The following is a 23,704-nucleotide window of genomic DNA, read 5'->3' on the forward strand; positions in this document are numbered from 1 at the left end:
GCCTTCCCCAGCTCCCTGCCCTGTGGGCACTCACCCCACCCCAGTTGAGGGTGCGGGCCAAGTCGTTGCCGGTGCCCAGGGGCAGGATGGCGACAGGTGGCGGTGGTTTTAAGCGCAGCTGGTCCAGGGTGGAGAGGATCCAGCCGACCTGCAGCGGGCAGAGCACGAGAGGCCAGGTCAGAGTGTGAGGCCAGGGCCGGGCCGGGCCGGGCCGGGCCGGGCCGGGAGGGGCAGGAGCGCTCACCGTGCCATCGCCCCCACAGGCCAGGATCCGCAGGTTGTGCACCCGGCGGTACATCTCCAGCCTGGGGTCAGAAGACAGGAATGGGGTCAGGGTCCGCGTGCTGTACCCCGAGCGCCAGGCGAGCCCCTGCCACCATCCCCACGAGAGCCCTGGCAAGTGCTTACGCCTCCTTGGGCCCTCCCTGGCTCAGGTCAAAGACTTGCCGCGGATTGAGGTACCAGAGGAAGGACTGGATGATCTTGGCGCCCTGTGGGAGACCAGGAGCCGACAGGGACGGGGCGGCGGGGGGCGGGGGGAGGCAGTCAGGGGTGGCGGGCTGAGGTGAGGAGATGCGTGGGGAGAAGGGTGGGAACTGTGGGAACAAGGCCTAGGCAGGGGCGAAGGGTGGAGACAGAATTGGATTTTCTCAGCGTCCCTGGGAAAGAGGAATGGGGCAGAAGCTGCAACAGAACCTGGGAACAGCTGCTGCGGGGAGGGCCGTGAGCTTGACCCCATCCCTCCCCCAAGGTGCTCGGTGGAGAGGGCAGGCTGTGGGTACCTGGTTGCCCCCACTCTTGGGGTTCACGAACACCAGCAGGGGCTTCATGAGGGGGGACGGGGTGGGCCTGATGATGAAGGGTCTCCAGCGGCCCTCCTTGGAGACACAGAGAGCCCATAAGGCTCTTTCCTGTCTTGGCAGACCCCGCCCCCGTTCCCTTGTGATCACACCGGGTCACACCTCACAGTGGGCCTGGCCATAGAGAGGCACCTCGGATCTGACCTCTCACCTTCCTCAGGGCCGCAGAGCCCAAACTGACCCACTGGTGGCCGAGCTGGCAGCATCAGCCCAGGGGGCTCAGCATCCCCCCAAACAGGCCCCTCTCTCCTGTTCCCCCCCTCCAGCTGCCCACCTGGTCCCAGGTCTAACCTCAGGCCCTTTCTTGCTAGATTTCCTCTTGAAGGATGCCCTCTTTTTCTTCTTGCTTGCCTTGAGGGTATTCTGCAAGGGAAGCAAGGATGTTGGTGACAAGGTGGGTGGGCCCAGGTGGCTGGCAGACCCTAGGTGTCTGCGGGGGTCAAGGGTGCGGGCAGGACTCACCTGGGGCCTGCGGGCACGGAGGATCCAGGTGGGTGGGATGACCACGGCGGCGTGGACCCCCAGGGAGCACGGCTCCTCGATCTGCTGCAGCATGAAGCAGGACACCTTGCTGTGGTACTAGAGGGGGTTGGTTGGCGTGGCTGAGCCAGACCCAGCTGAGACCCGGGACCCCCAACCCAGCGCAGCCCGGGGGCCAGCCCGCAGGTAGGGCGAGCAGCACTCACGGCTTGCTTGCACCAGGAGCAGCTGATGGCCACGATCTCCTTGCTGTGGAAGGTGAACTTCTGCTGGAAGCCCTAGGGCGCACAGGGTGATGAGGGCAGCCGGGACCCAGCCTGGAGCAGCAGACCCAGCCCCCTTCCGGTGCCACCCTTTCTCCACCCAGGGCAATGGAGCACGTTTTTTAAAAATAAAAGAACTGTAAAATGAGTCCCTAGGGTAGGGAGGGAGGCTGAGCCAGGTGCCCACAACTCTCTTTAGTTAATTGCGTGATCTGCTGCAAAGGGGTCCACAGCTAACTCCTGCCTGATTCCAATCCCTCCTTCCTGACCCAGGCCCGCCAGGCCCGCCAGTGCACTCTGAAAGTTCTTTATGGTACCGATCACATTCATTCCTGCTCATTCCACACACGTTCCTCGCGGGCCTGCTGTGTGCCCCACACTGCTGGATACTGAGTGGACGGAGGAAAGAGGGACCTCTCAGAGCCTGAACTTACTGAGGGAGCAGACAAGAAGCAGACAATAAATAAGTCAACGAAACCACAACCACTGTGGACTGTGCTCAGGAAGCCCCCTGCAGCCTGTCTGGGAGCCACATCCTCCTCTAGGAGGACAGGGACCCGCTACCCAGCTCGGTGCTTGCCACCCAGCAGGCCCTAAACATGCATCGGCTGAGTTAATGAGGGAAAAAGTCTATATGCTTCTCAAAGGGCTCACTCGCGACTTCAGAGCAGCCCAGAGACGCTGCTCTAGAAGGCTTTCCTCCCTGCCCTCCTGCTCTGCCCAGGGACCTGGCTGCTCTGGAACTGGCTGGGCACTGCAGCCAGGCTGAGAGTGAGCCCTGACCACGGTCAGTGATGGACGGGCCACACGAGGCTCAGGGGCCGTAGGGCCTGGGGCCAGTGGGCAGCAGGCTGGCCAACTTCCTTGGGCAGGGCCTCACCTTCCCACAGTGCCGACACTTGCCATCCTGGCGTCGCCTGTGTACCCAGTGGTGCCGCACAAAGGTTGGCTGGCGGAGGAGAGAAGCGTCACCGGAGTAAGTGAGGGGTGGAAGCTTTGAACGTGGCCTGTGCCCCTCAATATATCAACAGTGAGGGGCAGGGGCTGCAGGACGCTCTCTGCAGTCCTGTGTGTGAGAAGGGGCTGAAGACTTCTCCCCGTGGCCCAGAGGTCAGGGCTCAGAGGAAGTACAGAGAGAACTGGGAGGCACAAGAGGTAGGCAGTGCCCTACCCCATCTGCAGGCAGGGCCAACCGGGCCTTCCCCTTTGAGACCCTCAGAGCCTCAGCCCTGTACCTCCCTGGGCCCCAGAGCCGCCTAGAAGGAGCTGAGCCCCTGGTGACACTCTGAAGACACTGCAGAGAGGTCCACTCAGGAAACCTGGGGCCCTAACTACCCTGGGCACTTACCTCACGGACGTTCCTGGAGCCTGATTCACGGAAGGATGGCTTGCAGCGGAAATTTATCTGTGAAACATGAAATGATCACCAAAACATCAGAACCTCCCTTCGTGGGGTCAGGCATATGGCCACCCCCTTCAGGAAGGCGTCACTCAGAGGCATCCTTGCAAGGTAGGGATAGCCCCCAATTATCCTGGGAGCCCTGAGAACGTGAGACACCTCTTCTCAGAAGCCCTCCTACATCCCCGCTCCTCTCCACTAGCCAGAAGGAATCTTTCCTTCCTCTGCCCAGTGTTCTGGGATGCGGGAGACAGCAAGCTCTGTATCCGTCTCCCCCACTAGAACAGCACCAAGGCTTACCCCTCCTCCACCTTTCCTCACCCTCCAGCACTCCCGACTCAGGCACATGCCGGCAGCCCAGTCCTCGCTTGCTGACTGGTCCCTGGAGATGGTTAGCTCATTTGTGAAATCCTGGTTTGATTTTCACCTTAGGGGGTGGTGTGATGGGTCTATAGTGCCTGGGGCTACACTGGTTTCTCTTCTCCTAACTGTCCCTGCTTCAGCCTTAGCAGAATTGTAGGGAAACCTCACACTACGAGTTGGGGGGTCGGGGAAGCAGTCCATGTTAGCCTTGTTCATGCCATTGCTAGTCCTACGGGATTTCTCTTATGCTGGTCTGGGTTTCTGCTGCCTGGGGAGCACTGATGGGCCATGGCAGCCCTCCCACCCTCTGCCTGGACCCACCCGCCCAGCATTCCTTCCACCTCCCTCCCTGGAAGCACACGGCCCAGACGTGCCCCCAGCTGCAGACACACTGTGGACAGTGGTCCTTGGGGAAAGGTCTTTACAGTGGCAGCGTGGAGGGGACTGAGCCAGGCTTCAGGGCCGCACAGGACTGGCCCTGACACAGCTGAGTTGCACAGCTTCAGCAAGGCATGGCCCCTTCTAAGTGTTAGTTTGGGAACTGATAAAATGGTGTCTTGGTCATCATTCATTACTTCATCTGGTTGAGTAATAGTCTACAAGCCTCACTCTGTGCCAGGCTTGTTCTGGGCAGTGGAGTCACAGTAACAAATAGAGGAGGAGCCAGGATGCAAATGCAGGCACCTCAGCTCCAGGGTCCTTGGCTCTTCACCACTACGCACACTGGGGTACCCCCGGCAGGTGATGTTTGTGTAACATGAAAATGCGTGTACAGATACACACGTGTGTGCACTGGGAGGGCTTTAGCACCCAAAGGGGAGGGGCCGGAGAGCCTGAGCAACCACACTCACCTTCTCTAGCTGTTCAATGCAGGGGGTGTGCACCACAATCTTGCACGCTGCACACTTCCTCCGGGACACTGATTTCTGCTGCAGGAAAGAGAGGGCCCCTGAGGCACCAGGTAACTCCACCCGGGATGCTGCCCCAGGGCAGGCAGAGAACTCCTCGCACCTGCCCCAGCACAGCTGCCCACTGTGTGCACCGGGAAGCCCCAGCCCTGGCATCAGGACACAGCCCCATTCCTCTCACCATCCTCGGGCAGCCCACCGCAGGGGTGCTTAGGTGAGAGCCTTGTTTCCGCCTTCCCCTGGAAGGGCAGCAGCCTGTCAGGCCCACAGGAATCGGCCTACAGGCTTCTAGACCTGGCTCCACCACCAGGGGGCAGTGTGCTGCACAGAGCTCACTCACCAGCATCTTGGCTACACAGTACTGCTCTCCAACATAGCAGAAGTCCCCGGACACGTTGGTCTCAAACCAGATGTGCTCCCCATACGTCGCTGACTCCTAGACCACAGGATGAGCACGCTTAGTGCACCCCTGCCCTGCCCGACCAACCCTCCCTCTCCCAATACAAACCTGCTCCAGCTGCCACAATCTACTTTGCTCCATCCTGTTTTCCCCACTGTCCCTTGGCTTTAAGGCTTGGCTCAAACGTGGCCATGCCAGGTCTGCCCTGACCCCACAGGCCCACGGGCTCTTCTCGCAGCTGCCCACAGTACCCTCAACCCGACTGCTCCGTGGCCCTGAGCCCGGCGGGGACTGGTCCTCATTTGCCCCTTGCAGCTCCCGGCCACTCACGCTCCAGTCCACAGTGCTCCGGATCTGCCGCTCAGGCTCACTGCGCGGGGCCCCGGGAGCTGGAGGAGGGGGTGCCAGGTGCTGGAGGCCTGACTTGGTGATGGCTTTCCTACAGAAAAGGAGATAGCTGAGGCTAGCTGAGCACTCGGCGACTCTGCTTCCTTCCCCTCACCTAGGATCTCTGCCCTCACCGTGACCTCAACACCGGGTCAAGACAGGGATGGCGGTAGGGAGGGCAGAGGATGCCCTAAGGCAGCCCAAGACTCTGAGAGGATCCCCGAGGAGACTAGGCCCTCCTGAGAGTCCTGCTTGGCTTCCGAGCATGGCTCAGAGCTCTTCCCGAGCCGGGGGCCCTCAAGCCAGCCCCCGGAGGCCACTCGCCCTGCTGGCTGCAGCTATACCTACGCAAGCAGGGCACTCCAGGTCTGGGGTCCGGCTGACTTGCGCCGCAGGGCTACCTGGCGTCTGCGGGACAGCGGGCGCACGCAGGCAGGCATCCTGGGGCCAGCTGCAGTGCCCGAGGCTCTTCGGCCCCCCAAGCTGAGGTGCTGGCCTGAGGGCCGCTGCGGGCTGAGGGGCCGGTAGTAACCGTGCAGGCCCCAGAGGGCGCGGTCTTTCACCACGTCAGCGGGCAGCAGGTGGGAGGAGGCCTGGCGCCGGCGCCAGCGGGGAATGGGCAGCACGGGCAGGGCTCCCCGATGCGGGGATGGCCCCGGTCTCTTGGTGCCTGGCTGGGTGGCCGCCAACGACGCAACTGTCACATCCTCCTCCTGGACCCCCTCCTCCTCATCCATGCCCAAGAGCCCGGCCAAGAGCAGGGGTGCGCCCAGACGCAGGGTCCCAACAGTGGCAGGCTGCAGGGCAGGCACCTCATCCACGGTGAAGCGGGGGTTGCAGGCGGGGGGCGCGGTGCTGGAGCGCCGGCGGCTGGAGCGCGGGGCCCCCACCCCACAGCCCAGGAGGCAGCCCTGGAGCTGTGCGCTGGAGCGGCGCCGCTGGACCAGCGAGGAGGAGGCCTGCCCTGCAGGCGAGCGGCGCCGGGCCTTGCCTGTGGGCAGCCCCACGCCGCCGGGCCGCCTCTGCCCCTCTCCAGGGCCTGGCGCCTTCCGCTGGAAGTGTCTCCTAAAGAAGGTCTCCATGGCAGGGGCAGGCGGGTGGCTGTCGGGTGGAGACCGGGGGCATGAGGAGCTGGGCCAGGCCACGGCGTACCCTGTGCCCGGGAGCCCCGTCACAGCCGCTGCCCTTTGAGCAGAGAAGGGACACTTGGGAGGCATTGGGGGGGCGTCTGTGGCCTCTGAGCTCCATAAACGGGGTGCCTGGGGGTGCCAGAGGATCCAGCAGGGAGCCTGCACTCATCACTGTTCCCTGTGCGGCCCCAGGAGTGCTGGGTAGGAGGGGCTGCCAGCTCCCCATCTGGGATCCCCTGTCCAGGCACCATGATCCACCAAGCTCTAGCCCAAAGGGCTTCAAGTCCCTTGCCTGAAGCTGATGGAAAAGAAAAGAAAAAGGAAGGTGGAAGCCTGGAGCTGACCTAGACAGGCTGAGGGGCTGAGGGCAAGGCTTTTCCTCTCCTTAGGCCTTTGTTCTGCCACCAACACAGGGCACGTTAGGCTTAGGTGTCCCCTCCCGGAACATGGCACCAACCAAGCCATGGTAAGAAAACGAGGCTCCCTGAAGAGAAATTCAGTCCTGATACGACCCCCTGACTTGCAGTCAGGCTGACAGTGGCACTAGAAATGGAGAGGATCTGACGTCTGCCTTGGGGATTGAAGGCCCCCCGAAAACTGGAGAGGCAGCTGCACAGGGAGAGAAGCCACCAGGGGGACTTTGTGTGGGAAGCCACGAGAGCCGAGACAGTGCCTCTGCCTCTGGGTGTGTGTGTGCTCTTGCTCTGAGGGGCCGACAGTAAGAACTTTTCTGGTCTTACCTTTCTGAAGAGGCACAGTAAGGACATTCCATGTGTGAAAATGCTGGATGATGTCAGAAAACCCTTCCAGCTCTGCTGCTGAGGAAGCCCATGAACTGCACCTTGACCTGGAGGCCAATGCTCGAAGCCCAAATGCTGAGAATTCCAGACACTAAGCTACCCAGAGCTCCTCCTGCAGGAGCCTTGGCGACCACCCTTGCTCACCCATCCTCCCTTGACCTGGTCTGAACACAGGCTCCGCTTCCTCTGCCAGCTCACCTACCCCCTGCCGCCCCTTCCGCACAGGCGGCTGGGAGGACCTGCGCCCTCACCTCCCCCTAACAGTGCGGGAGGGACAGGAAGCCTGGTATGCTTCAGGGGGGCAACGCCTCCAGAATTCCCAGGGACACCTGTGTCCTGCCATCAAGTACTCTCCTGGGCCCTGGCAGCCACAGGGAGGTCTGAGTCACGGCCATGGGACACCAGCCTGGGGCTGACAGGAGAGATATTTCTGCTAGCTGAGGGCCTCTGAGAGAGAGTGGGAGCCCTGGACAAAAGGTGGAAGATGATGCGTCTGAGGAATCGGGGCTGGGCTGCATGTCCAGCGCCTACTCCTCCCATCCAACACCCCCACCCTTGATTTGCTACTGCCCTGTGGGTCCGGGCAGGCAGTGTCAGGCAGGGCCCTGGATGGCTGTGGAGGTACTGACACGGAGGCACCCATGCCTGGGGAAGCAGTGCTCGGGTCTGCCCAGCTCCGGGTCTCTGCCTCTTACAGTCTGCCAGCCTCTGCAGGTGACAGGGAGAAAGGCAGGAGAGCTCTTGGCTTCCTCCTAAAGTCAATGCCATCATGGCTTACGTTTACTGAGCACCCACCTGTAACAGGCACGGTTCTAAGCCCTCTGCAAACATGTGTACCATTTTATAAACCACAGCACCCTAGGGACATCCCTGGTGGCGTAGTGGTTAAGAATCCACCTGCCTATGCAGGGGACACGGGTTTGAGCCCTGGTCTGGGAGGATCCCACATGCCGCGGAGCAACTAGGCCCATGAACCACAAGTACTGAGCCTGCGCATCTGGAGCCTGTGCTCTGCAACAAGAGAGGCCGCGACAGTGAGAGGCTCGCACACCGCGATGAAGAGTGGCCCCTGCTTGCCGGAACTAGAGGAAGCAAAAAACAAAAAACCGCCTGCCAATGCAGGGGACACGGGGTCGAGCCCCGGTCCGGGAAGATCCCACATGCCACGGAGCAACTAAGCCCATGCGCCACAGCTACTGAGCCTGAGCTCTGTAGCCCGCAAGCCACAACTACTGAAACCTGCGCGCCTAGAGCCCGTGCTCCGCAACAAGAGAAGCCACCGCAATGAGAAGCCCGCACACCGCAGTGAAGAGCAGCCCCTGCTCGCTGCAACTAGAGAAAGCCGGGCAACGAAGACCCGAGGCAGCCAAAAATAAATAAATAAATAAAATTTAAATAAACAAACACATCACCCTAAAGAATAGATACTGTATCATGCCCCGTTCCTCATGGGAGACTGCGGAGGTAACTTGCCCAAAGTGCACAACTAGTCTGTGTGGAGCCGCTGCTGGAACCTGCCTCTACCTGAACCCCAAAGCCCGCGCCCCAGAGACGTGGCAGAGAGCAGGGACTTCCCTGCTGGGCCACGAGCTGGGACTAAGGTGGGATGCGGGGGAGGGAAGGGAGCCATAACAAGGACAGTAGCGGTCCCATTTACCCATCACCTACTATGCGACGGGCCCTGGGCGAAATGCGTTCGTTTATCACCTCGTTTGGTCCTCACTACCACCACCTCCTGAGGCAGGATCGATGGCTCCATTACAGAGATGAGGAAACAGGCTTGAAGGGGTGCAGTAACGTGCTCCAAGATCCCTCGGCTGGTCAGCGGCAGGACTGGGACCTGAACCCAGGGCTGCCTGACGCAGGGTCTGCTCTGCACCCAGGAAGAGGAGCCTAAAGGCCCAGCTGCCCACTGCCCCAGGGCACTGGCTTGCCAGCACTGCCCCAGGGTGTCAGCTTTCCCTGCCCGCCTGGTCAGGCCGCCCTGTGACAGCTGCCCAGCCCGGAGGAGATTAGTCAGCCGAGCACACCGCCTGATGCGAGTGTCACCCAGAAAACAAAAGGCCACAGTCACTGGGGGTGGGGTGCGGTGCGGCAGCTGCTCTCTGGGTGGCAGTGAGGGCTGGACCCTGCCTACTGCCCCAGACCCACGACAAGAGGCGCCGGCAGGACGAGGTTGCCCGCACATCCGCCTCATGACACGGGGGCGACTTACAGGTGCTCCCCTACCGCGTTCGAGCCCACACACTGCCCCGGGGTCTCCTCAGGGGCCTGACGGTGCAGTCACTGCGAGCGGGGCGGGGCAGGCTAGGCCAGCCTGGCCTTGTGTGGCCACGTGCAAAGCCCCTCCCTCACGGGCCTCAGTCTCCTTGTTGGTCCAAGGAGGCAGTCAGCTGGCTGACCTGACGCCTTATGACAAGCTCTCCTCTAAGGCACCCACTCCTCTACGCTCCCCCCAGGCCCCATGCTTCCTGTTCCTCCCGTCTCCCTAGAAACCTCTGTCCTCTGGTCAGCAGTGGCCTGACTCCTGACTTCCTATCTCTGCTGAGGCTTTTCCTGGGTCTGCTCAGAAGCCCAGCCTGGTCTCAGGCCTGTCCCAGCCTTTCCCCTGCTTGGGCGTGGAGCTTCTCCCCACAGCACAGCTCCGAGTGGCAGCTTCTTGTCACCTCACGCTCTGTCACCTTCCACATACCACATGGTACGTGTAAAGGTCACCGGAGGACGCCCCACAGGGCTCTAACACCAACAGCAGAGCACGAATGGCTGCCCCTCAGCCTCCCAGTGGGGGACCTGGGGTAATCCTGTCACACCCGAAGGGAACAGAGTGGGAAAGGACTCACGGGCCCCGTCAACTGGCTGCTGGGAGCCTGGGGAGGACAAAGGATGCTACAGGGAGACACGCACAGTGGTGGCTGGCCATGCACCCCGGTGAACAGCACCGAGTGGGGCTGCAGGTGGCCAAGCTAAGGCAGCTGCCGGGGGTGAGCGGACACGAGTGCCTCAGCTTCATCGGCGACTGGCTAGGAAGCACAGGACTCTTGGCCTCCCAGCCAGACTGTCCCACACTCTATGTTAGCTTCAAGTGGAAAAGCCCATGAGCCTTGGCATCCTATATCTGCCATTGCTTTCCTGGGCTGACCAGCTAACCTTTCTGAGTCTCAATTTTCTTATCTGAAAAATGGGGATGAAACGACCTAGTTTAGGAGGTTTGACATAAGGGAGGTTCGGATGAGATAACAGTAGAAAGTACCTGACTGCGGCTGGCAGAGAGGAGGGGCAGGGCAGGGCCTACGCCTATAGCAGACACCAGGGCGTGTGGATAGTGTCACCTCCTGGGGTCTGTCTCTGCCCACGGTGGGGGTGGGAACCCGGAAGGGGAAGCTGGAGCTCCCAGGATGGCCACCCCCACCCCCTGAGGAACAGAGCCTGGCAGCCAGAGCCGCCTGGGTGTCTGCTCCTGCTGTGATGAACGCCCTCTGCCCCTGGCACCAGGCCTGGCCCCCGGGGACCCCTCTGCTTCCAGAGGTGCTCACACAGGCCGCCCTGTGGGATTCAGTCAGAGTGCCCGTTCCACGCTGCGGACGGGCCCCTCACGCCCCTCTCCCCGGTGCAGGCTGGGAAGGGTGCCGTGTGGCCCCATTTCCAGCAGCCCCAGCGTCGGGGCCTGGAGCTGCTTCCCCAGGGTCTTGCTGCTCAGAAGCCACCTCTGGCTGCTTTGCTCCCACGGCCCTGAGGCTGAGGTCGGAGGGGAGGAGACGGGGACGGCTGGAAAGGGGGCCTGCCTGGGGCTGGTGAGGCAGGGTTCCTAGGTCTCTGTTCACTAAAAGGATCCTGCCCAAACCAAACCAAACCAAACCAGAATGCACGGCGGGGAGAAGTGGGCCAGGGCTGCATGGCAAAGGAGGCGACCAGGCCAGTCATGTTTACCTCAACAGGGTCCTGCCCTGGCTCGGGGACAGGAGCTCAGACAGGAGCTCGGTTGGCCTACGCTTTGCCGGTCCCTTTCCATCAGCTTCAGGAGCCTCGACTGGGGATGGTGGTGCCCGGGCCCGCCCTGATCCACCCCTCCCCAGGCCCACCCAGACAGATCCAGGAGGGAGGAAGCAGAAGGCAAGGAAGGGTTGAGGCAAGCCCCTTTGACCTGATCTGGAAGGCAGGGCGGCAGGCAGGAGGTGGGCCAGCGGGCTGGGGTCCTGGGGGGGGAGGGCAGGCGAGCCCCGGCTCCCGCTCCAGCTCCGGGCCGGCCTCCGGCTGAGCAAGTCCTAGTTTGGGGAGTGAGCTGCTGTGGCTGCTCCCCTGCCCCTCCCCCTCGCCACCCTCCTCCCCCACGCCTGAGACAGCCGTTATGAAAATAACCCGATCGGTAAGTGACTGCACTTCCTCTCCCAGCAGTGCAAGCAGGAGGCAGTGGGCGGGCACACACTCGCGCACGAGCCTCGCCTCCTGGCTTCTCTTCCCAAAGTCCCCAGAGGCCGGCTGAGCAACAGCTCAGTAGCCTCCCCTCCACGCGGCCCCCGGTACAGCTCAGCCCCTGCCTCAGCTCCGGGAGGGTTGGGGGGAGAAGAGGCAGGTCACCCTACACCCTCTCGCACCCACTGGACAGGTATTCCGGGATCTGAGGAAAGCAGCTGAGACAGCTAAGCACCGGCTTCAGACAAAATAACCGCAAAAATAAGCATCTGTGGCGTGTTTCACGACTTACTGAGCACTTTTCCACAAGCACTGCCGGACAGGAGGCTTGTAACTCCCCTGTGCGAGGGGCATTTTGCTCCCAGCTGAACCCCCAGGGCAGCTGAGGCTCACGGAGGCCCGTGACTGCCCACAGCTCACAAGTGGCTGGGCGGAGCCTCCTGATCCTGGGTTTCCCAGCCCTGCCAAGGGGGCCTGTCAGATCCAGAAGCCAGCCAGCCCATGTCACACCCATCCTGCCTAGAATGCCACCCCTCCGTTAACACTCCTAGCCCCTAGGATCTAGAGTGGCAGCTCTCAAACATCCTGGTCCCAGGACCCCCTTACACTCTTAAAAATTATTGAAGCTCCCCAAACGGTTTTGTTTATGGGGGTTATAGCTATTAAGACTGACCATATTAGAAACTAAAGCTGAGAAATATTTAAAATACTATTTATTCATTTGTTGAAAAACAATAAACCCAGTAACTGTTAATATAAATAACATACTTTTATGAAAAATAAACTGTATCTTCTAAAACAGAAAAGTAGTGAGAAGGGTGGCATGTTTTAATTTTTGCAAATTTCTCATGTCTCGCTTAATAGAAGACAGCTAGATTTTAACATCTGCCTCTGCAGTCAATCTGTTGTGATATGTTGTTTCGGTTGAAGTACATGAAGAAAATTCTGCGTCCCACTGGCAGTTAGAGAAGGAAGGAGCATTTTAATAGCCTTTTCACGCAATTCTGGGTGTTCTTCTCTGCTACTACACCCAAATATGACAAGTGGTAGTTTCTTAAAGGTTAGTGGCCACGTGGAATCTGAACTTTTCACTGGTCTGTCTTGCATTCTGAATTTTGAAACATCAAGCATAGGTCATTGGAAAATACTGGTTTACTGAGTTAGGCAGATCTCCACACACTGGAACAAAGTTTCCAAAATTGTAATTTTCACTCAAATTTTATCAATAGCAACACATTTTATCAATAGCAACAAATACTGATACTGTTTTTGAAGTGACAAGCTCACTTCATTCATTTTTGAGAAAACGTCTGCTAAATATCCAAATCTGAGGAGTTCTGTCTGTCGTCAGGTGTTCTTTCAAGTTTAAATGGTGTTCCTTAAAAAAAAGAAAAAAGTGACGAGTAGGGCTCGCAACTCAGTCACAAAAGTGCTTTTTCAAGACAGCCATCATAGTTCGGTTTGCAGCAAAAGTACTGTATGTATATTTCACATTTCTTCACACAGAACTTTTAAAAAAGTGTACTCAAGGATTTAGGCTTTAGAAGATTAATATATTTACTGCATTTTTCTTGTTGTGAGTGTGAAGAATACAATGGCTACAAGTCTATGTTGGGGCCACTGCCTTTGTCGGTGCCGAGGCTCCAGTAGTTTTACCCACAGTTGCTTTTATACAATGAGTACAAATATCAACACAGTGAGAAGGACACAAACTAGGGCAGCTCTGAAAGTATTATTACGAAAACAGTTTTGACCTCAACCATCCCCTGAAAGGGTCAAGGGCAACCCCAGGACCATACTTTGGGAACCACTGATTCAGAATAAATTCTAAATCCTCTAGCCTAGCAAACGTGGCTTCTGCAATGTGGCACTAACTCAACTTCCTATGCCTTGATACAACCCTTGGTGCTAACCAAGGCAACTTATTCTCTGCCCCCTAATCTGGCTGAGCCCAAGCTCACTGCTGTGTCCTTGCACATGGCATACCTTCTGCCTGGAATACCGGCCTCCTTCCTCACCTCGTATCAAAATCCCACCTGCTCACAGCTGCCCCAGCCAAGAGTACCTCACTCCCACTGATGACTCCACACCACCCATCTGGCTCCTCTGCCATGGGACCCCTGGAAGTCCTGATTCTCTCCAATCCATATGCCTCCTTCCTCCCACCCACCAGACAAGTTCCTGGGGGGCCAGGGGCCAGATCTAGTGCATCTGGGCAGCTCAGCACGTTGCCTGGCAGTGAGTCCAGTGTTTACTGCTGATGGGCTGAGGAGGAAGGAACAGGGAATTCCGTTGGGGAGGGACCAGAGCCGTAAGGGGAGAAGAAGGGCTTCCTCCACCTCGGGTACCCCACCCAAGGGCTGACCACAAGGCCCAGGCTACTTCTCTTTGCTGGGCACAGGGGGATGGCAGCAGCCTCCTCTCCAGAGGACCCAGAGAGTGACAGCTGAGGCTCCTTTCCGGGCTGGGTGCCACTGCCCACTCCACGTTCTCCAAGGCTTTCCTTATGAAACCCGGCAACAGGGTTTGGTGACATGAAGTCACAGGTGAAGATGTGGGCAAGGAGGGGAGAGGAGCGGTTGCCTCAGATGCCGTGGGCTGGGGGGCAGGCCAGGACCCCAGCTCTGAGCTCCTTGCTGAAACATCCCCACTCTCTCTCCCCTTGTATCCTGAGTCCCTGTCTCAGGGTCTGGCTCCTGGTAGGCCTTGGAGAAATGTCTGTGGAATTAATGATGGCTCATGCCTTTAGAGCCTCCCCTCCGAACCATCCTCCTACTGCCACCAGAATTCATCCTAAAGTGTCCACGTATCCTTCAATGGCTCTCTACTGTCAGGGAACAGAATGCAGAGACCTGGGCCTGGCAGTCAACAGGCTTCTCGGCCTCCTCTCCCATCTCGCTTTCATACTTTTTACATTTTACTTGACAAATACATAACTCACTCTGTGCCAGACACCGTCCTAAGTGTTTTACAAATACTAACTTTTTTTATTCATAAAATGTAATAGTAGTATTATCCCCAATTTATACATCAGAAAACCGAGGCACAGAGAGATTAAACAACTTGCCTGTGATCACGCAGCTAGTAAGTGGCAGAGCTGGGATTCCAACCTAGGAGTCTGCTCCGGGTCTGTGCTCTCAATCCCTCACTCTACCTCTAGATGCGTCTGTCAAGCAACGCACAGGGGTCTCTTCCTGCCTGTGTGCGTGGCACCTGACCGTCTCTCTGCCTGGAACACCATTCTCTTCTTCTGCTTCTTCATCTTTTTCCTCTCATATTTTCAGAGCTGGCTCAGATATCGGCTCTGCCGGAAAGTTCTCCCCAGCCTCCTCTCCCGGGCACTAGCTGCTCCCACGCTCAGGCCCTCTCTTGGTTGTTCTGGGCCATCAGTGCTGGTTTGCAGCTTGGTATCCCCCACCAGACCGTGCGCCCCTGGGATCATGTGTTACTCATAATTGCATCCCCAGGGTCTAGAAGTGCTGGATGTGGTTTGAAGAGTGAATGGAGGGAAAGGTGAATGGTCCAGGCTCAGCCTCAAGGATCACGCTGAGAGCAAAGGGCTGTGGGCCAGCGCAGTGACCCAGTGGCTGGCCAGTTCTGGAGGCCTTCCTGCCAGCCTTGGGTGGACAAGTTGCTCGTGTGGGCTGAGCTCCTGTGTCTCAGAGGCACATAGTGAAATCCATCCCTGATGGGAATGCCGATATGTCTCCCTCTGAGTCTCGCAACACCTTGCTGGGAGCGTTACGAAGCCCCTGCTGGCCCCCACGTCCCTCTTCTCTTGTGACTGGTCCCTCTTGCTGCCTTCTCCTGTGTCTGCAGCAGGCTCCCATTCCCCATCTGCCAGGAGCAGCATTCCCCCTTATCCCTCATTCAAAATTTAACTCCCCCTCTGACTCTTCTGACCAAGTTGCTCCCTCCTCCATCTACTAGAAGATCTTCTTAGAATCAGCTGTCAGCCCCCAGGGCCCCACTCGGCCTCCCAGGCTTCATGCACTCCACACAGGGTTTTTTTTTTTTTTTTTCCTGCCTCGAAGACAGAAAATGTGCCTCCAATCTTCCTGAGAGGTCACAGGGGTCAAAGGTGCTTTCCGAGGATTTGGACTCAAAGGTCCAGAGGTGTCCTGCCTCTGACCGGATACGCAACCTCAAGCTGAGTCTCTTACCCTGGCTGGGCCTCAATTTCCTCATCGGATTAATGGGGATAATACCACCTTGTCTTCCTCATGGGGTATTGCGGGCTTGAAAGAGAAAGTGTTCATGGTAACCCATTCCTCAGTTTACCAAAACTTTAAAGACAGAAAAATAACTCCAGAGGCCTAAAAATTAGGACAACCACTTTAGTGCACAACTTGGCTACAACTATCTAAGCTGAAGATACACTGCTCTGTAACCAAGCACTGGTGGACAGAACCCACGAGGAGCCGTGTCCCAGCGCAGTCTCTGAAGGATTACTTGCAATGGCAAAAAAACTACCAACAACCTAAATGTCCGTCAACAGTTACAAAAAGGAATGGTGTATGGCAGTTAAAATGGCTTCACACTACTGCTCGTGTTTCAAGACAGTTAAATCTCTGAAACAACATGGAGGGAAAAACCTAAATTCAGAATACGTACAATACACCATTTAACTCGAGGGCAAAGCCATACAAAACAGTACTATGTGTTACTGTGGATGCATACATACACAGGAAAAAAAAATCTTAAAACAGGCACGAGAATGTAAACACCCAAATCAGGACTGTCGTTTCTCCTGGGGAGGGAGACAAGGAGGCCTCCATCTCTGTCTAAGGCAAATATGACATAATGGTAAGATCTGACCAAGCTAAGTGGTAGGTGTTAACGTTATTCTGTATACTTGCCTCAGGGCAAATACTTAATGCTTTTCAAAAGATTTTTAAGTATTAAAAAAAAAAGGCCCCCCAGAGGGAGAACAGCTTCCGGGGGGTGGCCCTGGGTCTTCCATGGGTGGATTTCAGCAGTGGCATCTGCCAGGAGCAGCATTCCCCCTTACCCCTTGGAGCCCCAAGTATTCCTTACACTGTCTCCTGGTAGGAACCCCATATCTGTGGAGCCGGAAGGAAGGTCTCACCCGAAAGGATGCCTTTCAGAGGAGGGCGAGTGGCTGACAGGTTGCGTCAGTGGGGTGTCTGCGTGGGCTGGGGCCCCCTTTCACAACCACCCCCGCCCCAGTAAAATGTCAGCTAGCTGGGGAAGGGGGGCGGAGAGACAGGCAAGCTGTTAACCCGCGAGATGCTGCGGCGTGGGCGGCGCGGCCCAGGCTCCTAGACAGCTATTTTGGTTCAGCCCTGGCAGGGGAGAGGCCTCTATGTGGGAGCTCTGAACTGGCGCTAGGCCAGGTGCAAGCGGTGGGGAGGTCTCTACAGTGGAGGGAGAGAGCTCGGGGGCCCTCCCTCTCTCTTCAGACCTCTCACCGTGAGGCCCCGTGCACTGTGTTCTCCTCCTTAACACCTCCCCCCAGGCCACAGGCCCCCCACTGACTCCAGGGTGATATCTGGAGCTCCTGTGAACACGTCCCTTGAGTCGTCTGCTCCCTGCACTTTGAAAGCAAGATGAAAGGTCCCAGACTTGCTCCTCCACTCCAGATCCAGCCAGGGAGCCACATGACATCCTCCTTACAACCCGAGTCTCCCTACCCAAGGGTCTCCCCACCCCACCCCGCTCAGCCTTGCTCCCCCTGGGGCTAGGATCCTGGTGGCAGTTCTCCCTTGGGGTTGGGGCACAGATCATTTCAAGGGCCTCACTCTACTCCCACACAAGATAAAGATCTCTCAATTTCAAGGGGTTCAAGCACTTAAACCCCTTCTTAGGCTCTACCAGTTTGGTGATGGGAAAATAGAAGAATAGAAGAAAAGAGTGATAGTAAGTAGGGCAGCCTGGCGTTATGAAAAGATACTTGGGTTTGGGCTCCAGCGTAAGCTGCATGATCCTGGGCCAGGCCCCTGACCTCGCTGAGCCTTGGTGTCTCATCTGTAAAATGGGAATAAAATCAACTACAAGATTGTTCAGAGGATTACATGAAATTGATGGATTGACAAGCTTCTGGCCACCGTTAATGGCCAGAGAGAGATGAGCTGGCACATCCCCTGCATCCAGATGAGTGTAAGAGGGGCGGCAGGTGGGAGTGCTCACCTCCTCGGCCTCTCCCTCCTCTACCTGGGCCACAGAGCCCTCGGTCTCATCAAACCTGCTCTGCACCACCTAACCATGCCTCTGGCGTCTCAGCTGAGGAAAGGGGCAGATGAGGAGAGACGGCAGAATGATAGCTCCTCAAGGGCACCTGGTCACTGCTCTGGCCTGCCCTCTTCCACCTGAAACTGCCTTCCAAGACTCCCACCTGTGACTGGAGTGCCCGGCAGGCCCGGTGCTGAGAAGCCACACGGCAGCCCCATGTGAGGATGATATCCTAAGGGCATCAGGGGCTCCCACACGTGAAGCACAGGGGAAGCAGTTCAGGGGGGCAAGAAACGAGTGCCTAGCATCACCCAGAGGTGCACCCTGCTAATCTCGCCCAGGAGTGAGGGGAGACGGTGAGCCTGGATGCAGGGGCAGGGCTTGCCCCCTCCCGCCCACGCTGCCCCGCCCCCCATGCCGACCTAGAGAATTACTCAGGTGGTGGCAGCGGGGAGGGGAGGCGGAGGGCAGGTCGGAAGGTGCCGGATGAGGATTTCTCCGAAAGCAGGGAAGCCTTTGGGATCCTGTGATGTGGTACAAACTGACACGCTGCTGAAGTTAGGGGACTGGCACTGAAGTCCCAGATAACCCCTAGTTAGCTGTGAGACCTCAGCCCAGTCCAGGTCAATGCACTGGACCTCAATCTTCAGAGAGGGGGAGGGGTCGGGCCAGGTGATGCGGAAGCTCACGCCCAGCCTGCCTTCTGCCGCACCCAGAGTATCAGGTAGCTCAGCAGCGGGGGTCTGTGCGGGTCCACTCACAGCAGGCCTGTGGTACAAGTGGACGGACGGCAGCAAAGGGACTCTCCCCTCTCACGGCCCCACTGTGGCAGCTGTCGCCCCCTTGTGTCGCTCTAGCGACACTGCAGGTCAAGTTTCCAGTCAGCTCCTGGACCTGGAAACTCTCTCGCCTTTGTCGGGGGACAGGGATCCAACCTCTGCTTCTCCTAGGGACCAGCACAGGCCAAGCCTCGGGGCCAGCATGCCCACTCGGCTCCCCCTCTGCTCGGGGGGCGACTGGTGAATTCTGGAGAGGGCTCTAGGAAGTGGCAGAGGCAGGCCTGTTTCTCCCTCTCCCAGGGTCACTCAGTCCTTCCTCCATCCTTGCCTGGGAGGACACCCACTCTCGTGCTCTCTTTTGCCAAGTGAGAGTCCCGGGCGGCTCCACATCCTGAGACTTGACCTTTTCGGAGGACAGCACGGAGAAAAAATGACGAGCTGCCCGCCCCCTCCCCTGGCCTGTAAGCCAGAGCCGCTGGCGGGTGTGTGGCAGCAGAGGGAAGACCGCGGGCTCCCAACCCAGGTCCCGGCCTGGCCGGCTCCACGCTGGCACACCATGTCGCGTGGGGAACAGGCAGAGCGAGGTGAGCCGATGCACGTCTCAGTCACCGAGGCCCCTTTTTCTTCCCAAACCTGCGGGAACCCAGGGACTCTGGCTTACACCTGCCTCCCTTGGCCACCTGGGCAGCTCCCAGAATTAGCCTGAGCAAGACAAACCACTCAAAGAGGCACCTTTTGCCCCCAGACATCCCGGCACCACAGCCCAGATTCTTGCCTCCGAACGTGGGGCATCCCTCAACACGTCCCTTCCGGATCATTGCAAAATCAACCCAAACCGGCACTGCTTCTGCTCAGGCTGCCCGGCGGGGACGCTCTGCCATCCTGGACTTCAGGACACCTGGCCCCGCGTGGCATCACCTCTAAATGGGACCTACTGTCTCAAACTTGTCCCACAGGTGCGTTTTCTGCCCTCTAGGAATGAATGACTTTAAGCACTAATGAAGGGCAGGGGTGGCAGAGCCAACGCTTAGGCTCCCAGGGGCTCTGCAGGCTGAGGTGCCTTCTGTCTAGATGTGTGAAGTGCTGGTAATTTCTGATGCCGCTGGGGTGCAAAGCCAGTTAATCCACAAGCTGCGTGATGGACAGGGCCAGAGGGTGAGGGGGTCCTCTCCAGGTGGGCCCTGGAAGAGCAGGAGGAGGCAGAGTCAACTTCCCTCCCACTTCTGACTGACCACCCCTCAAGGCCAATAGAATCTGAACGGTAAGGACAGAGGAAACCCAGATGCCCTGGGGAGGGCAGAACCTACACCTCCTCCTGTGGGAGCGGCTGACGTTTCCCCAGCAAGGACAGGCGAGGTGGAATGGAGCTGGGGAGGAGCATGGCTCAGCCGTGTGCCTTACTGGGCTAAATAAAAAAGGGGAGACGGCAAACTGCTCCCCAGAGTCCAGAGGGTGAACCAGATGTGGGAGGCTGCAGTGGGCTTTAAGAAAAAGCCTCTTTAAGGAAGATGCCAAAGAGGCTGCCATTCACAGACCGTTCTACCAGACCAGACCAGGAATGGCAAACATGCGGCCCATGTACCATCACTACACCTCCCAAGCCCACAGCAGAGAGTGCTAGTCGATTCTAGAACTCTACCACTGAGCCAAGATCTGAATGCAGAAGTCTCAATACAGCTTCCGCAGCCATGACCAATCTATTTATTATCCTCCCTTCCAGCTACTGTCTGTTTGCCTTGCAGGTCCCTCAGCCCCAAGGCCTGAAGTGTGTATGGCTGGGTGGGGGAGGGGAGCAGGAAGGGGTAAATTCAGAGGGTGGATGCCCAGTGAGCAGCAAGAGCCGGACTGAGAATGAGCTTGGAGCCTGGGGAAAGACGGAGGGCTAGGTTCAGCTGGGGCACTGGGGAGTTTTGAGACTGGCAACTCGCAAAGGTGGCAGGACCAAGTAAACAGCATTAAAGGGATGGTGCCAAGGCGGTGCACTATTCCAAATATCTGTCCCCCCAGCCTCCAGTCAAAGCAAGGGGAGGCAGATCAGCCCCGTGGACATCTGATTCTCCAAACGCCCAGGCTTGTCAGGGGGAAGTCTTTAGTCCACTGCCCTCTCCCTGACTCTACTGGGTTTTCCAAATACATTCATTTCTGTGTGCCCCAATGCCCCAGCACAATGCAACTATGCAGGGGAGACTCCTTACACACTCCCGGAGGTGCTGTTTGATTTTCTTCTCATTAAGGCATCCTGTCAGATCACTTACCATCCCCAGAGTGAATGTAATACTGTGGTTCTCAAACTTGGTAGCACCTTAGAAACACTTGGGAAGCTTTATAAAATGCCCAGCCCTGGGACTTCCCTGGTGGCGCAGTGGTTAAGAATCTGCTTGCCAGTGCAGGGAACATGGGTTTGAGCCCTGGTCCGGGAAGATCCCACATGCCGCGGAGCAACTAAGCCCGTGCGCCACAACTACTGAGCCTGTGCTCTAGAGCCCGCGGGCCACAACTACTGAGCCTGAGAGCCAAAGCTACTGAGGCCTGCGCACCTAGAGCCTATGCTCTGCCACAAGAAAAGCCACCGCAATGAGAAGCCTGTGCACTGCAACGAAGAGGAGCCCCCGCTCGGCGTAACTAGAGAAAGCCCATGCACAGCAACGAAGACCCAACGCAGCCAAAAATAAAATAAACAAATAAAATAATTTAAAAAAATAAAAGGGGCTTCCTAGGTGGCGCAGCGGTTAAGAATCTGCCTGCCAATGCAGGGGACATGGGTTGGAGCCCTGGTCAGGGAAGATCCCACATGCTGTGGAGCAACTAAGCCCGTGCGCCACAACTACTGAGCCTGAGCTCTAGAGCCGGCGAGCCACAACTACTGAAGCCCGCGTGCCTAGAGCCCGTGCTCCTCAACAAGAGAAGCCACCGCAATGAGAAGCCCGCGCACTGCAAAGAAGAGCTCCGGCTCGCTGCAACTAGAGAAAGCCTGTGTGCAGCAACGAAGACCCAACGCAGCCAAAAATAAATTAAAAAAAAAAAAAAAAGCCCAGCCCCATCTCCAGACCTGATGAGTCAGACATGCCAAGGGTAAGATCTAGGAATCTGTAGTTCCTAAAGCACCCGAGGTCACTGTGATGTTCTGTTTGGGAACCTGGTATAGAGAAAAGGATGTGGGTTTTGGAATCAGACTAGAGTTCAAACTCTATCTCTGCCTCTTACCTGCTACGTGACTCTGGGCAAACTACTCATCTCTTTGAGCCTGTGTTCTTCTCGTCTATAAAAATGGAGAAATAACATCTGTCCTGATTATTTTAGAGAATTATGTAAAGGTACTTGCTGTTCTCTTACTTCTTATCCTTCCTCCTGAATGTGTCTGAGGTTCACTGCTACACACACAAACCTGTGCCCTTCACAAGGGGCAACAGCCAGAGGTCAGAAGAGCCCGACACTTGGTACCCTGTGGGCAGGGACAGGAAGCCTCTGGCGGAGCCCCTCCCTCCCCCTCACAAGCCTGTGAACACTGGAGGCTACATCCTGCAGAGCTGGGTGTAAACTGCTCCGGCAGGCAGGGCTGTGGGTGACAAAACAGAGGTACGAGAAGCTTTGTTCCCTGCCCCGTTTTATGTGGCATTGAAGCCTGCCTGGTTTCACAAGGGCCTACAGAGCTCCATCTGCCAGTGTGAGGATCCAGATCTTTGTGCGCGGCAACACAGTGCAGGCACAAAGAGCAGGGCCCTGCTTAGGGTAGGGCAGGCAGGGGGCACAGGTCAGCATTACAGGGATGCCAACTTGTACAGAAAAAAACGACCCCTGTTATTGGTGGGTGAGGTCAACCCTGGGAAGGGACAGGGCAAAGCTCGGGGGGCCAATTGCCATGAAGCCTGGACAACTGAAGAAAAGTGAGAGGGAGGCCCTGGGCAGACTCCAAGCAGTCAGAGTCCAGTCTGAGTTGGCTCTGGGGTCCTGAGCTGACAGGCTGCAAGCTCCGTGGCCACTGTAGAAGGACAGGGTAAGTCAGGGAGAAGTCCAGGGAGCCAGGTGGAGTCCTCATGGGGCTCCATCTCCCCTCACCTTCCACCAGAGCTGCACTGGCAGGAAGCGGCTCCCAGCCAACACCAGCACACATGCCACGGGTTGCCTGCACTCAATCTTTCCACACCCTCCCCACAGTTCCTCACCAGAGTCCTGGTCAAAGCCCCGTCACAGGCACAATATGGTGACATTTGGCGTGCTGGGGGAGAGGCCAAGATAGAGCTTGAAGAGTCAGCACCCGATCCCTTTCCCAGCAGGGCTAGACGCGGGTAGGGGGAGATATGCCTACTGCCTAGCAGAGCAGAGGTTGAGGTCTCCCTGCTAATTAAGAGCATTGTAAAACAGGTGGCCAGGAACCCCCAACTCCAAGGAGAAGCTGAAAATGCTGAGCGATTAGGTCTGTGACCAGTGCTCCGGGACAGGCATGGGTCGTTAACAGTAGTATCAACGAGGCCATGTTCTGCGGATGTCACGCAGTGGTGGTAGGCAACCCGGCCACACCGAGGACCAGAGTGGCGACGTGACCGCCCACCTCCCTGGGGCCAGGAGGCTCAGAGGGGGCCCTGTTCCATCAGTGCCAAGAAGGGGATCGTGACCAGTCATGGGGGACCTACTTGCTGGTGCCAGGGGTTTAGGTAATTCTGTCTCCCTGCTGGAGAGTTGGAAGCCGCCCCTGCCTCGGTACCACAGAGAAGGCGCACTAAGCTGCCGGTGCCAGGGAATGACCCCCACTCGGTGCCAGTGCCCGGATGCTGGGGGATGACCCCCACGCAGAGCCAACGCCAAGACAACCCGGATCGCAGGTGCCCGGGAACACCCCGCTCGGTGTCAGTACCAGGTGGCCGAGGGATGCCTCCCGCCGCCGCCGCCGCGCTCACCTGTGCCCGAAGAGACGCAGTCCTGGGAAACGCCGCTTGCTGAGACGCCGGGGCGCCTTGTCCGGCTCGGGACCGGCGTCGCGCTCGCAGCCGCTGGACGAGGCGGAGGCCGACTCGGAGTCGCTGCTCCGGGCCTCGGGGCTGCCGTCCCGCGGCTCCATCCGGCCCTAGCCCCGGCCGGCGGCGGGCCCGCGGAAGACGCCCATGCCGGGCCGGCGGCCGGGGCTTAGCAAGCCGGCTCCTCGCCGCCCGCCGCGGCCACGGCGCGCGCTCGCTCCGCCCGGCCCGCGCCGCGCGCCCCCGCGCTCCACGCCCAGGTGCTGGGGAAGCAGCCGCAGTCGCCGCTCCAGGAAATGCCGCCAGCTGCGGCCGCAGGACCCCGCATAGCTGGCCGGGCCGCTGCCTGCCCGCCGCCGAGCACGCCCCCTCGGCTACGCG

At 58.2% G+C, this 23,704-nt stretch overlaps 1 protein-coding gene across 19 annotated transcripts in view; it reads right to left on the minus strand.

Moving 5' to 3' along the window:
- Window positions 1-23,704, minus strand: part of DGKZ (diacylglycerol kinase zeta) — a 42,301-nt gene that overhangs the window by 6,783 nt on the left and 11,814 nt on the right. For 3 of the 19 annotated variants that reach the window (XM_067749216.1, XM_067749218.1, XM_067749217.1), the window contains exons 1-13: window positions 5,409-6,432; window positions 5,004-5,112; window positions 4,614-4,709; window positions 4,217-4,294; window positions 2,952-3,008; window positions 2,484-2,552; window positions 1,547-1,618; window positions 1,323-1,439; window positions 1,152-1,223; window positions 783-878; window positions 409-611; window positions 245-305; window positions 35-148 (exon numbers count right to left, since the gene is read on the minus strand). In XM_067749216.1, the coding sequence (XP_067605317.1) occupies window positions 35-148; window positions 245-305; window positions 409-611; window positions 783-878; window positions 1,152-1,223; window positions 1,323-1,439; window positions 1,547-1,618; window positions 2,484-2,552; window positions 2,952-3,008; window positions 4,217-4,294; window positions 4,614-4,709; window positions 5,004-5,112; window positions 5,409-6,277 (2,013 nt within the window). In that variant the 5' untranslated portion in view covers window positions 6,278-6,432. Of the gene's footprint in view, window positions 1-34; window positions 149-244; window positions 306-408; window positions 612-782; window positions 879-1,151; window positions 1,224-1,322; window positions 1,440-1,546; window positions 1,619-2,483; window positions 2,553-2,951; window positions 3,009-4,216; window positions 4,295-4,613; window positions 4,710-5,003; window positions 5,113-5,408; window positions 6,433-6,930; window positions 8,648-11,131; window positions 11,265-23,266; window positions 23,536-23,704 lie in introns of those variants that run through there. The other 16 variants (XM_067749214.1, XM_067749215.1, XM_067749221.1 and 13 more) reach the window with 14 other exon arrangements.

This window comes from Pseudorca crassidens, chromosome 9 (genome assembly GCF_039906515.1).
Source record: "Pseudorca crassidens isolate mPseCra1 chromosome 9, mPseCra1.hap1, whole genome shotgun sequence".
Taxonomy (NCBI): domain Eukaryota; kingdom Metazoa; phylum Chordata; class Mammalia; order Artiodactyla; family Delphinidae; genus Pseudorca; species Pseudorca crassidens.